General features: G+C 42.0%; 1 protein-coding gene across 3 annotated transcripts in view; it reads right to left on the bottom strand.

Annotated features, from left to right (window-relative positions):
* Positions 1-2,141: 2,141 nt before the first annotated feature.
* LOC126471453 (uncharacterized) overlaps positions 2,142-14,403 on the bottom strand; it is a 306,777-nt gene continuing 294,515 nt past the window's right edge. For all 3 annotated transcript variants that reach the window (XM_050099642.1, XM_050099643.1, XM_050099644.1), the window contains one exon: positions 2,142-3,210. In XM_050099642.1, coding sequence (XP_049955599.1) covers positions 2,883-3,210 — 328 coding nt within the window. In that variant the 3' untranslated portion in view covers positions 2,142-2,882. The remainder of the gene's footprint in view (positions 3,211-14,403) is intronic.

Genomic DNA, 14,403 nt, shown 5'->3' on the forward strand with positions numbered 1-14,403 from the left:
TCAGATTGATGGTATATGGAGGGTTTGTCCAGAAATGAAAGTGAGAGACGTTGAAACTCTAGGTGGTCAAGGGTTTGGAAAAAATAGCAGTTGGGGTGCTGGTTGGGTGAGGCAGGACGCGTTCACGTTAGCAAAACTTCCAGAAAGAGCTTGGCACAATGGGAGGAGTACAGAAGGGTATTGGGAGGGTCATAAGATTTCAATTTTTACGTTAGATTCACTGCAAACAAACATAAATAATGCTCAATATATTGGATTTATTAATATTTTCATAAAAGGCATGAAAAAGAATGGTGAACGAATACTTGGGTTTGCAAATAAATTCGAGGAAGGAGACGTAAAGTGTACACAAGAGCTTCGCATACAAAATTAGGTTGTTTTATTATTTTAGTGTTGATGATTTACACGTGCTGGGTTGATATTCATTGGAAAAACAGGGAAGTCTACTGTTCATGTGAAAATAAAAGTAACGGAATACGAATTTCCGGACGCTTTAATTGCAAACCCTTCCTGGAAAATTACTTGCAGAGTCTTGTGGGCGGTGTAAGTACAATTCTTTCTTGGAAATCATGTGCAATATCGATTTCTTTTCTTTTTCTTTCCAGGCCTTTTGTGAAGATATTATTAAATTTAATACATTGAGCATTATTCCCGTTTATCTGCAATGTGTGTAATGTAAAAACTGAACAAGTAAAGACGGGTTTCTGCGTTGGGACACAACCTCACGACCCTCAGAATACCGTTCTGCATTCTTTCCTATGTGCCAACTGCTGCCTGGAAACTACGCAAACATGAACAGCTCACGCCTCATCAAAAATGCCGTTTTTTTCTAAACGCCCGGCCATCTTGAACTTCCATTTGTAGTCTAACCCTGCATACACGATGAACTTGGACGAAATCGGTGATGACGAGTAGGTGCGGTCTCCTTGTTAGATCGCCGATGGGATACGACCAGATCAAAGGAACAATACCACCTCCCTTTTCACCATGAGCAGTTTTTTGAATCATATTCCTATTAACGCCTGCTGTCCGGCTGCATAGCTGAGTGGTGATGGTGGCAGAAGGCCTGGGATCGATTCCCGGCTGGGTCGGAGATTAGCTCCGCGCGGGGACTTTCTGCTCTGTTGTCTTCATCATCATATCATCCTCCTCGACACGCAATTCGCCGATGTGTCGTCAACTAAACAGACTTGTACAAGGCGACTGGTCTACCCGTCGGGAAGCCCTCTCAACACGACATTTGATTTCATTTCATTAACGCCTACTGCATCCCAAGTGAAATACTTAAAAAAAATTTAAAGCCTAAACATTATTGTCGGCTAGGAAGAACGGGTAATATGCCCAACTGATGCCAATCGTGTAGCAGCAAGTGTCATTCCCAATGTGGGCGACTGTGCGCTAGAATGATGGTGAAATTTAAGCCTGGAGAGACAAAAGCGTAATGCAACATTACCACCCTGTCAGTTGGCTAATTGATGACAATAAAACCGGTCAGAAAATGAATAAGGCTGGAAGAATACGAAGTGGTAACGGTGCGTCAACAACGTAAAGAATTCACAAATTGGTCGAAAGTAGCCAACACGAATCAGTTCGACAAAGTGCACTTGTATACAGTATCGTTGATTAGGTTGCAGTCGCATCGATACGGTTTTAAGAAACGATGATCTTAAAAGGAGACGTAATAGTGAAGGATGAGGAGTCTTAGCTCACACGGTAGTAATAGTTATAAGAGTTTTGACAATGAATTTTAATAAAGAAAACCACGAAATATCGAAATATTAAAAAAATAGTTCAGAAAAAATTTCTGGCTCCTGTAGTCCCCATTACCGGTAAGCATCGTGTGACGTCCTAACTTTTTATTTTATTTTTTTTTTTTTACATTATGCTGTAACGCGGACGGCTGTTAGTTTGAAACAATCGAGGAACTAAAGTACTAAATAGGTTTTTAGTCTGAGAAATGCCTTTTCAGTTCTCTTCGATTTGTAGCTGTTATCAAATGCCACCTTTAGTCATCTTTATGTCTCACCCTTTATAACTGAGAGATCCTAGTAGAATTCGATTTTTTCTGTTACCACATCTTATTATAACACATAAACATTCAATTTTTGTTACGTTAGTATAAAGAAAAACAATAACCCACATGCAGTTTTCTGGGCCGCTTTATTCGTCACAAATTCAGTTCGTACAAAACGGGATATCTCGTTATTAAAGTGCAGTGAGGCAGAGGACAGATGCCAATCGGACATGCTATATGTAATATAGTTCCTAAGTGTGTAGTTAGTAGTAAGTCTCAAATTTATGGTCTGTTTTGTACATTTCACAGTGCGTTATTGACTATCCGCGTAAATTTTATACACAAGTGGTAGTATAAAATGCAATGGTAGCTGATCTTGTTCGTGAAAATACGATATTTATGTCGAAATTCCAAATCTTCTTTTTTTTCAAAATACAGTAAAATATTCCGATTTTCATTATGTACCTTATTTCCGCTTTTTGGTAAAGTCTGTTTTTCCGTCACAGAGCACCAATAAACGGAAGCAGGATCACGAGCTATGTTCGGCTCTTTCTACCGTTAACCTTCTTCCTGTAGCTTGCTGCAAGCTAGGGACCTAGACACTTTTCGTATGTAATTTTTCTAGAGCAGTTTTCCATTTTTCTGGGTGCGTTTTTCTGTAGCTTGCTGTGGCCGAGAAAAGTAGTCACTTAATGTCCATAATTTTTCTGAAGCAGTTTTCCATTTTTGCTGGCGGACATCATTTGATTACCGGACACAGATTGGGCAGCTTAGTCATCATCTTCGTCCTCCTCCTCCAGCTCGACCTCCTCTAAGGTGGCCTCCAGCTGGTGCATGACGCTGGCGGCGGTGGCCGCAGCGGCGAAGCTCAGAAAATCCACGGCAGCAGGCGGTAGGGCACCAGACGACAGTAGGCTTGCCAGCTGCTCCCGTATTTCTGCTGACACTTCTCCTCGTCCCTGTAGACCCGATGGACCAGGAGTAGGGTCAGGAAGATCACGTACAGGAACGGCAGAATTCCCAGGCCCATCGCCGGCAGCGACCACGCTAGGGCGCTCAGGATCTCGAACGTGTAGTTGAGGTGGCGAGCCACCCCCCAGCTCCCTGACACCAGAAGCCGCGTTCGATGTACTCGGCCCTGCTTGTCCTTGTACTCTGCTTCCAGAAACTGCGCCGGACGACCCCACAGATGACATCTAAACAACAACACGTCGCGTTAGTACCAACTGCGAGTCCTTCTAGGAGTGGCAGCAAATAAAGTAGGCCACTTAGTTACACGTTGCATAGATCATTTGAGCGAATATTTTATCGAAATGATGTGGAACGAGTCAGTTTACAGGATGTGTATAGGGGAAAGTGGCCCAAAATGACACAGAAGGGCAAAACGACGTAGTGGTTTTTTCTTAACTTTGGCAGCTGGCAGAATGATAGTGTTTGGTTTACTCGATTGCTTGTGGTGGCTACACTTTGCCGTTAATCATTTCCTGCTTCCATTTGGTGGGGTGAGACGCGGGAAACTACTTTCGAAGTTAAATATACCAACATTTCTGTTAAGAAACTTTTAAAATTGTGCAGTATTGATTATTTGTGTGGAAGATTTACTATCAGGCGGATATCTTATAAAAGTAAATCTTTAAGTCTGTAGCAATATTTTGATTGTGTGTTTGTTAGTTTTCGAGCTTATGACCAAAGATTACGTTTGTGCTGAAGAGGGTAAAATGACACAGGACTATGTTGTTTTTGCGCTGCTCCATCACGTAGCTTATCGATTGCTGAAATGCAGTGGGTCTGTTCATAAAAATCCTATTAGAAATTAAAACAGTAACTAGCAACAACAAATAGTATTTTTATAGCTGAGTGGTAAGGTTCTAATTTCCTGGAAATAATTTGCCATAAATTTTGGTATATCTTACGAATTCACATTGTTAATTTGTTAGGATTACAGTTCTAATACTTAATTAAGGCATGATATATGTTCATTCTGTAATTTATCCTTACATTAATAATTTAGTAGTAAAAATAAAGGAATAACTCTGCCAAGTGAAAAGGTGTATCATTTAGCCGCACAAGGTAGTCCAGAATGACATGCTGACAACATTTTTGAAATAATGAATTCATAGTGAAACTAATTATTTTACACTGAATTTCTTTATGACATGCTACTCTAGAAACCTCAGTGTAACGTAAAATTGCATTTATGTAATTTTAATTGGCATACATGGACTGTGAGAAATAATTAACTTTTTTAATTTAATTTTATCCATATTTTGCAGCTTAAAACGTGACTGTATTCAAAACATTGGAGGTATGAATTAAACGACGCCTTCAGTCACAACTTTTTCGTGTTTTATTAATTACACGATGCATTTCGGATCCTGTGGGTCCATCGTCAGGTGTAATTTGTCTCAATACATGTTTTATTTCTTCTCCTGAATGAGACAAATTACACCTGACGATGGACCCACAGGGTCCGAAATGCATCGTGTAGTTAATAAAACACGAAAATGTTGTGACTGAAGGCGTTGTTTAATTCATACCTGCAATGAACTTTTAAGTATGTCATTTTCGTCCACTTTCCCCTACATGAATAGTTAACATTAATCATCTCATTACCATTTTATTCCTATTCATGCAACTACACTTCAAAACAAGTGTTTTTTAATGGCTACCAGTTTGTAAGCAGAGATTCATCAATGATATAGAAGGAGTTGTCCAGGAGATATGATTTTAAATTAGATTTACGAGGTGCATTCAAGTTCTAAGACCTCCGATTTTTTTTCTCCGGACTGGAAAGAAATAGAAACATGCGCATTGTTTTAAAATAAGGCCGCGTTCATTGTCAATACGTCCCAGAGATGGCAGCACCGTACGGAAGATGGAATTTTACCGCCAGCGGCGAGAATGAGAACTGTTTTAAATACTTAAAATGACGACGTTTTCCTTACTTGAACAGCATGCAATCATTCGTTTTCGGAACTTGCGTGGTGTGGAACCAATTGAAATTCATCGACAGTTGAAGGAGACATGTGGTGATGGAGTTATGGATGTGTCGAAAGTGTGTTCGTGGGTGCAACAGATTAATGAAGGCAGAACATCGTGTGACAACAAACCGAAACAACCACGGGCTCGCACAAGCCGGTCTGACGACATGATCGAGAAAGTGGAGAGAATTGTTTTGGGGGATCGCCGAATGACTGTTGAACAGATCGCCTCCAGAGTTGGCCTTTCTGTGGGTTCTGTGCACACAATCCTGCATGACGACCTGAAAATCCGAAAAGTGTCATCCAGGTGGGTGCCACGAATGCTGACGGACGACCACATGGCTGCCCGTGTGGCGTGTTGCCAAGCAATGTTGACGTGCAACGACAGCATGAATGGGACTTTCTTTTCGTCGGCTGTGACAATGGATGAGACGTGGATGCCATTTTTCAATCCAGAAACAAAGCGCCAGTCAGCTCAATGGAAGCACACAGATTCACCGCCACCAAAAAAATTTCGGGTAACCGCCAGTGCTGAAAAAATGATGGTGTCCATGTTCTGGGACAGCGAGGGCGTAATCCTTACCCATTACGTTCCAAAGGGCCCTACGGTAACAGGTGCATCCTACGAAAATGTTTTGAAGAACAAATTCCTTCCTGCACTGCAACAAAAACGTCTGGGAAGGGCTGCGCGTGTGCTGTTTCACCAAGACAACGCACCCGCACATCGAGCTAATGTTACGCAACAGTTTCTTCGTGATAACAACTTTGAAGTGATTCCTCATGCTCCCTACTCACCTGACCTGGCTTCTAGTGACTTTTGGCTTTTTCCAACAATGAAAGACACTCTCCGTGGCCGCACATTCACCAGCCGTGCTGCTATTGCCTCAGCGATTTTCCAGTGTTCAAAACAGACTCCTAAAGAAGCCTTCGCTGCTGCAATGGAATCATGGCGTCAGCGTTGTGAAAAATGTGTACGTCTGCAGGCCGATTACGTCGAGAAGTAACGCCAGTTTCATCGATTTCGGGTGAGTAGTTAACTAGAAAAAAAATTGGAGGCCTTAGAACTTGAATGCACCTCGTAAAACTGGTTTCGCTATCTGTCAGACAGTTTGTTATTGGTCATATGATCAAAAGTTTTTACTGCTGCGCATTGAACTCCTCTCTGAGCCACTGACCGCATTAGCAATGGGAATAAAGGTGATTTTTCCCTCTAGTGTTGTAGATATGGGTATCACTGTCCTTCGCAAATTGTGATGGGTTAGTTATGACGAATTTCACAAGCGAAAATATGTATTGTGACGGTGCAGTTAAAATGCCTAGCTCCTTGAAAGGGTACCTACATAGTAAGACACCACATATTATTCTTACTACTCGCTTTTGTACAATCAGCACTTTTTTCTAATTGTGAGTTACCCCAGAAATTTTTTCGTACGACATTATTGAATGGAAATATGCAAAATATGTCACGAGGCTGATACGTTTGTTTCCGGGGTTAGCACTTATAGGAAGAGCAAAAATAGCTGAACTTAACTGTTTGAGAAATTCAGAGCTATGCTTCTTCTAGTTCACGTTTTCATCACTACACATGCCCCAGAATTTGGAACTATCTACCCCATTTACTGACTTGCTGATGTGTTACATCAGTTATTGATATGACTCTATTTGTTGTACAGGACTGAATGTAGTGTGTTTTCTTCAAAATTTATGGGTGGTCCATTCACAGAAAACCACTTAAGAATTCTTTGAAAAATATCATTTACCAATCTTCAGTTGCTTTCTCCCTAACGGGATTGATAATAATAGTAGTCTGCAAAAAGTACCAATTTTGCTTATTGAAAGTTAAGTGGAAGGTCGTTGATATATATAATAAGAGTCGACCCAAAATTGAACCTTGTGGTACTCCTTTTGTGATTTTTTTTTTTTTTTGTAGCTTGGTCACCAAAATTTTTTACCTTTCCGACATTATCTGAGTTATTCAGCACAACCTTTTGCATTCTGTTTGTGAAGTCACATATCATAGTGACATAGACCTATTACGAGGCTCACACTGACACTAATATCTCCCACTTTTTTGTTGACTTTGCACATAAGAGGAAGATTAAGTTGGTGTAGTACTAATTTATAATAATATATGCTATCATAGTGGAATTTTAAGCTTTATTCCCGTGCTTGTAGAAGGTAACAATGAATTATTGTCTGTGCCACTCATATAACAAATTATATAGGTTAGGAATACGTTGTTTAGATTATATATGTAATTCACCGATTTTACTTCCCTGTAGCTGTCAACAGAAATCAGCCTCAAGCCTAAATTAATACAACGTGTCTCTTGCGACACAGGGTTGTTATGGAAACATCTAAATTGAATTCTGGTTTACAATATAGGCTTTCAACTACATACTCCGATAAAACAGTGACATATTCCCTTACGTTTTCCACTTATCGCTGCTGTAGCTGACGTGCCCTGAACTATACTTGATTTTCATTGGCCTGCTAAATTTTTGTTGTTGTAGTTATTGTTTTCATTTTTTAATATTACCTATGTACATCGATAAAATTTTGTGACGTTTGGTCTGGAAAACCATTTGGTGTGATTTGCTGTTTATAGATTGTGTTGCGTGTTTCTAATAGCATTTCGTTACCTTTTCTTACGTTCATTAGTGAATTCTGAATGTTATTGTATTGATGTGGCTTAGACAGATTGTTTCACTGTACATTTGAGGGACACCGTCCAAGCAGAGCCGCACATGAACGAACCATTTCCTTTGATGTACCGACACTTCGGGGAACTTGTTCGTTGTGCGCGGAGTGGCGCGGTTTTACGTCAAACCGGACGCGCTGCGCTGCGCTGAACCCCTTTGCTTGGTTTTACGCGGCAAACACACACACACACACACACACACACACACACACACACACACAACACTCTCTCTCTCTCTCTCTCTCTCTCTCTCTTTCTCAAACACACAAAATGAAAACACTTCGGACCAAATTCAAAATTCACGGCCGCTAGTCTAAAACAAAACAGTAAAATAAACGATTGCTAACAGCGTATCTGAAACATAAATGTGCAGTGAAACAGTACGCCTGAGTCATATCAACATGCAAACATTCAGAATTCACCAGCGAGCAAGTGAAAAGGTAACGAAATGCTGTTAATAATCCGCAACACAATCTATGAATAGCAAATCACATCAAATTATTTTGCAAACCAAAACACCACGAAATGTTACAGGTCTCCACAGATCCTTTTAAACATAAAAACAATACCAACAACACTTTCAGAAGGCAAATAAAAACCAAGTACTGCTCACGGCATGTCAACTACAGCAGTGGTAAGCGTAAAAAAAGTGGCATATACCACTCTTTTCCCGGAATATAGAGGGGGTTTCACAATTCATGTCACATACTTCTAGACATTGTCGACGGGACTTAGTAGATCAAGCTTTGCGTAGGAGCACACGGTCAGAAATGTCATCCAACGATGTTACAGAGCGCGGGCGCCTTTATTGTATGTATATACAGGTGATTCCGTGACGGTGCTACAAACTTTCTAGGATGATGGAGAACGATAAAAGTATAAATGAGAGCCTGTGTTGAGAACGGCAACATATATATATATATATATATATATATATATATATATATATATATATATAATTCAAACTTTTGCACCCGCCGTCCCACAGGGTCCCTGTCCGGAAACGAATGAGTCGAAAGTCATAAGCGACAACAGTTCTGCCGGCCGCGGTGGTCTAGCGGTTCTAGGCGCTCAGTCCAGAACCGCGCGACTGCTACGGTCGCAGGTTCGAATCCTGCCTCGGGCATGGATGTGTGTGATATCCTTAGGTTAGTTAGGTTTAAGTAGTTCTAAGTTCTAGGGGACTGATGACCACAGGTGTTAAGTCCCATAGTGCTCAGAGCCATTTGAACCATTTTTTTGACAACCGTTCTTATAACTCTGACAGTGGAATACGTATACTGGTACTGTTGTTGATAAGATTGTATGGTACGCAACTTTCAGAGGTGGTAGTATGGACCAAAACTAGGAAAAAATGTCCAGTAACATGGACTCTAAAGTGATATCCGAGGACCTATGAGCACTTGTTCATCTTCACCACCGTGAAACACATCTCTATTGAACAAGTGCTCATAGCCCTTAAGGTATGAATTTTGGAGCCCATGCTTACTTGAAACTTCGTCTTGTTTTGGTCCATCCTACCACCTCTGAAAGTTGCCTACCATAGAATCTGAGCAACAACATCACCACTACATATACACCATTGCCAGAAGTATCAGAATGGTTTTCGCCTATAATTTTCGCCTCGTTCGTTTCCGGTACAGGGACCCTTGCCTCAAATTTATACATTTATTCTTCTCCATCATTCTAGAAAGATTTTAACAAGATAAGAGAACACCTATATACATACATTTATAGGCGCCGACGCCTGTTACTTTGACGTTCTACAGCGTCGTTGGATGACGTTTTCGGACAGCAGTTCCTGCGTTAAACTTGATCTACTGAGTCCCCCCTACAACCTCAATACGTGTGTAACATGACTTGTAATGTACCTTGTGTAGTTTAACGGCTACGTGCTGGTCAAAATTTCAATTCAGATGTCGTCCTAACATACCTGTCTTGCAAATGAAAGATCTTTCAATTTAGAATTGTGGCTGATTTCTGTTGGCAGCTACAAGGCACACACACACAAAAAAAAAAAAAAAAAAAAAAAAAAAAAAAAAAAAAAAAAAAAAAAAAAAAAAAACACCGGGACAAGCGCAGGTAGGACTCGTGCTCCGAAGGTTCTTTACAAACTTCCCTCTGTATTTACATAGTTCATCTATAGGCTTTGATGATTGAGTTTGCGAGTATCAAAATATGTGACACGAATAACAGTATCTTTTGACTGCACTGACGTAGAAGCTTACATTTTTTACACCGCCAAGGGACCTTAGATCTTAGAATTTTTTAGAAATTTGCTGAGAAGAAAGGGTCTTAACAGACTTACAGACAGACAGACGGACAACAAATGGGGAAAAAAATTTTATGCGATTTATGTGAAACATTTGTATGTGATAGAATTAAAAATTAACAATTTACGAATTTTTTTCGTTACTTATACTGTACAACCTTGCTTCTTGCCAAATTTCATGATTCTAAGTCAGTGGGAAGTACTCTATAGGTTTCGATGAGTGAGTTTGAGAGGATCAAAGTTTGTGACATAAATGGCCGTAGCTTTTGATTGCTTTCCCATAGAAACTTAATTTTTTTATAACGGCAATGGATCGTCTGCCTTAGTATTTGACATAAATTTAAACTCGATACCTCCACCCGTTACTGGGAAAAAGGGCCTCAATAGATGGACAGGGTAACAGCTAACAGCAAAAAGTATTTTTATGTGATATAATGACGAATTAACAGTTTTCGGGTTTTTGTCTTTACTTATGCTGTGAAAACTTGATCTTGCCAAATCTCATGAATCTACTTCATAGGTTTTGATGAGTGAGTTTGCAAGGATCAAAATATGTGACATGAAGTGTCGTACCCTTTGATTACTTGACTTAGAAGCTTAAATGTTTTGCACCGACAAGGGGCTGTAGACCTTCGTATTTCACATAAATCTCAACTTCTGCCCGTTCCTGAGAAAAACAGGGCTTGACAGACAGACGAACAGAAAAGTGATCTTATAATGGTTTCTGTTTTGCCCATTGAGGTGCGGAACCCTAAAATAGTGAAATACAGAGGTAGACTAAACAACAACAAAGTATGATGTCAATACTTTCCTAGTATGAATTATTTCGTACATATGTATTTCAGAAACAATAAAGGAAAAAAAACTACTGACGATGCTAAAACTGTTGTGAATCATGTTTGGGGATTAAACGAGCCTTCTTGGAAGAAGGCAGACCCTCTTTAATTCATTATTAACATATACCAATTTATACTAATATATACTCATTAATATTAATCTTTTGCCTCCTTGTGTGGGAAAGGCCACCATAATCTGAGTGACTGCCTGCCACAGTAGCTACAGTCATCAAAGTACTGCCAGCAAGAACTGAACCAACAAGAACAGAAAAGTCAGAATGACATCTAAATGTACACTCCTGGAAATGGAAAAAAGAACACATTGGCACCGGTGTGTCAGACCCACCATACTTGCTCCGGACACTGCGAGAGGGCTGTACAAGCAATGATCACACGCACGGCACAGCGGACACACCAGGAACCGCGGTGTTGGCCGTCGAATGGCGCTAGCTGCGCAGCATTTGTGCACCGCCGCCGTCAGTGTCAGCCAGTTTGCCGTGGCATACGGAGCTCCATCGCAGTCTTTAACACTGGTAGCATGCCGCGACAGCGTGGACGTGAACCGTATGTGCAGTTGACGGACTTTGAGCGAGGGCGTATAGTGGGCATGCGGGAGGCCGGATGGACGTACCGCCGAATTGCTCAACACGTGGGGCGTGAGGTCTCCACAGTACATCGATGTCGTCGGCAGTGGTCGGCGGAAGGTGCACGTGCCCGTCGACCTGGGACCGGACCGCAGCGACGCACGGATGCACGCCAAGACCGTAGGATCCTACGCAGTGCTGTAGGGGACCGCACCGCCACTTCCCAGCAAATTAGGGACACTGTTGCTCCTGGGGTATCGGCGAGGACCATTCGCAACCGTCTCCATGAAGCTGGGCTACAGTCCCGCACACCGTTAGGCCGTCTTCCGCTCACGCCCCAACATCGTGCAGCCCGCCTCCAGTGGTGTCGCGACAGGCGTGAATGGAGGGACGAATGGAGACGTGTCGTCTTCAGCGATGAGAGTCGCTTCTGCCTTGGTGCCAATGATGGTCGTATGCGTGTTTGGCGCCGTGCAGGTGAGCGCCACAATCAGGACTGCATACGACCGAGGCACACAGGGCCAACACCCGGCATCATGGTGTGGGGAGCGATCTCCTACACTGGCCGTACACCACTGGTGATCGTCGAGGGGACACTGAATAGTGCACGGTACATCCAAACCGTCATCGAACCCATCGTTCTACCATTCCTAGACCGGCAAGGGAACTTGCTGTTCCAACAGGACAATGCACGTCCGCATGTATCCCGTGCCACCCAACGTGCTCTAGAAGGTGTAAGTCAACTACCCTGGCCAGCAAGATCTCCGGATCTGTCCCCCATTGAGCATGTTTGGGACTGGATGAAGCGTCGTCTCACGCGGTCTGCACGTCCAGCACGAACGCTGGTCCAACTGAGACGCCAGGTGGAAATGGCATGGCAAGCCGTTCCACAGGACTACATCCAGCATCTCTACGATCGTCTCCATGGGAGAATAGCAGCCTGCATTGCTGCGAAAGGTGGATATACACTGTACTAGTGCCGGCATTGTGCATGCTCTGTTGCCTGTGTCTATGTGCCTGTGGTTCTGTCAGTGTGATCATGTGATGTATCTGACCCAAGGAATGTGTCAATAAAGTTTCCCCTTCCTGGGACAATGAATTCACGGTGTTCTTATTTCAATTTCCAGGAGTGTATTAGTACCCCTAAAAATCTATTGCTTGTTTGGCACGCTAGAAACCTCAACTGTAACAGCCACCAAGCTCCCGTACACAGGATCGTATTGATGTCAGATCGACATTGCAGAGTGCTGTTAACGTATTTATGACAGCTGGAGACAACGTCCAAATGAACAGCAAAAAATTCAACAGAAGAGTAAAATTGTCGTTGAGTGATTCTGGGAAACTAAACAGGGGTTTGAAAACTAAGCTATTGATGTGTCTCAAAGTAAAGCTTATATGGGGAATATTACCAGTTTTTATGTTTAGCATGGAGACTTGGACTGTTTCATTCAAAAGTGTTGAAAAATTGAAGGCCATTCAACAAGAAACAGGAAGACAGTTGTTGGAGATTATTATACTTTTAACGATGTGCTAAGTGCAGACTGAAATACGTATAACGCCAACTGAAGATGGGTGACAGCCCGAAACGCTTACTGGCATAAATAAAAATACATAAAAAGTGGGTGGTTGCGGTTTTTCATAAAATATTAAAGATTACTTGTTACAGCAAGAGTCACATTAGGGATTTCACAACCTGTTGAGAGTTGGGCAGGCGACCTGTCTACAAAATCCTGCTGCCGGATGCTAGTATGTTGCTAGTAGACCATACTGCAATACCACCAACTACCATAGTGGTTGGTAGAATTTACACATGCCGTGGCAATCGTTGTCACCAACTTGTCAGGACGCGGGGTCGTGTAGCTACATAGCTGGGCAGAGGGACCATGAATACTTGCTTCTCAGCCAGTAACTGCACCTGTATTCATACTACAGCTCGTTCTGTTGAGCTCTCTTCATCCCACACTCGCCAGGGTACTCGCAGAATGCAAATCATAGATCCTACACACGCAATTCTGGCACAACTATTAATGGTGTTTACATTGCCGAAACCTTTACGTTTGGTGTCAAATGAAAGCCAGTAAGACAGAGTGACGTTGCAGGCCAGTGATCATGTGCATCATTTGAACGTGGTGAGTGGAACCTAATTGCACAAAATTGTTACTCATTCTGCGGTTATGTGTTGACGTCAGTTGTTTGTGACACACGAATATTTGTGCCTGACCAGGATTCGGGTCTGGATTTCCCGCTTATCGCGAACGGTCGCCTTAACCATATTGGCTGTCCGAGCACGCCTGCAGGACCGATCCGAACTTCCATATGTCACGTAGTCATGGTCCTTATGCTTGCATAGTTAGTGATTCTCACACAGGGACACAAATATTATATTGTCATTTTAGACCGCCGAAGGATTTTGTACTGTGAAGATACACACACTGTATAAAACACAGACACTGTAAGTATGAGTGATGTATCCATAGCTCATCGTGCTAAAATGATGATATGTTATTTGTTTCCCTTTGCGGGAATCACAAAATGTGCGAGTATAATGGTTGTGACTACGTGACATATGGAAGTTTGGATTAGTCATTGAGGCATGCTCGTACAGCTGGAATGAGTAAGGCGACCACTTTCAATAAGTGGGAAATCCGAGTTCGATTCCAGATCTGGCACCAATTTTCATATGTCGCAAACAGCTGATGTCAGTGTATTGTCCCAGAATTCGGAACTATTTCGTAATGTTTAGCACAGCTGTAATCTTCAGTGATAGTGTCTGTTCCTTCAGATAAGCATGCATGTCTGAACGACTTTGTATTATGATGATACAGTTATTGCAGAAACACAGACATTGTAACCAACAATGAAATGAACCGTTTTTACTTTTTTCCAGGCGACTACACTGATAATCTCTAATCACCTGAACTGGAGAGTTGGGTCGAAGGTACGACTGGTGAACGTGGACTCAGTCAGCGATTTAAGTAACTTCAGGTGGCATACTAAGAAAACAGACGGTGGTTC

The sequence above is a fragment of the Schistocerca serialis genome, chromosome 3 (genome assembly GCF_023864345.2).
Source record: "Schistocerca serialis cubense isolate TAMUIC-IGC-003099 chromosome 3, iqSchSeri2.2, whole genome shotgun sequence".
In the NCBI taxonomy this organism is placed as follows: domain Eukaryota; kingdom Metazoa; phylum Arthropoda; class Insecta; order Orthoptera; family Acrididae; genus Schistocerca; species Schistocerca serialis.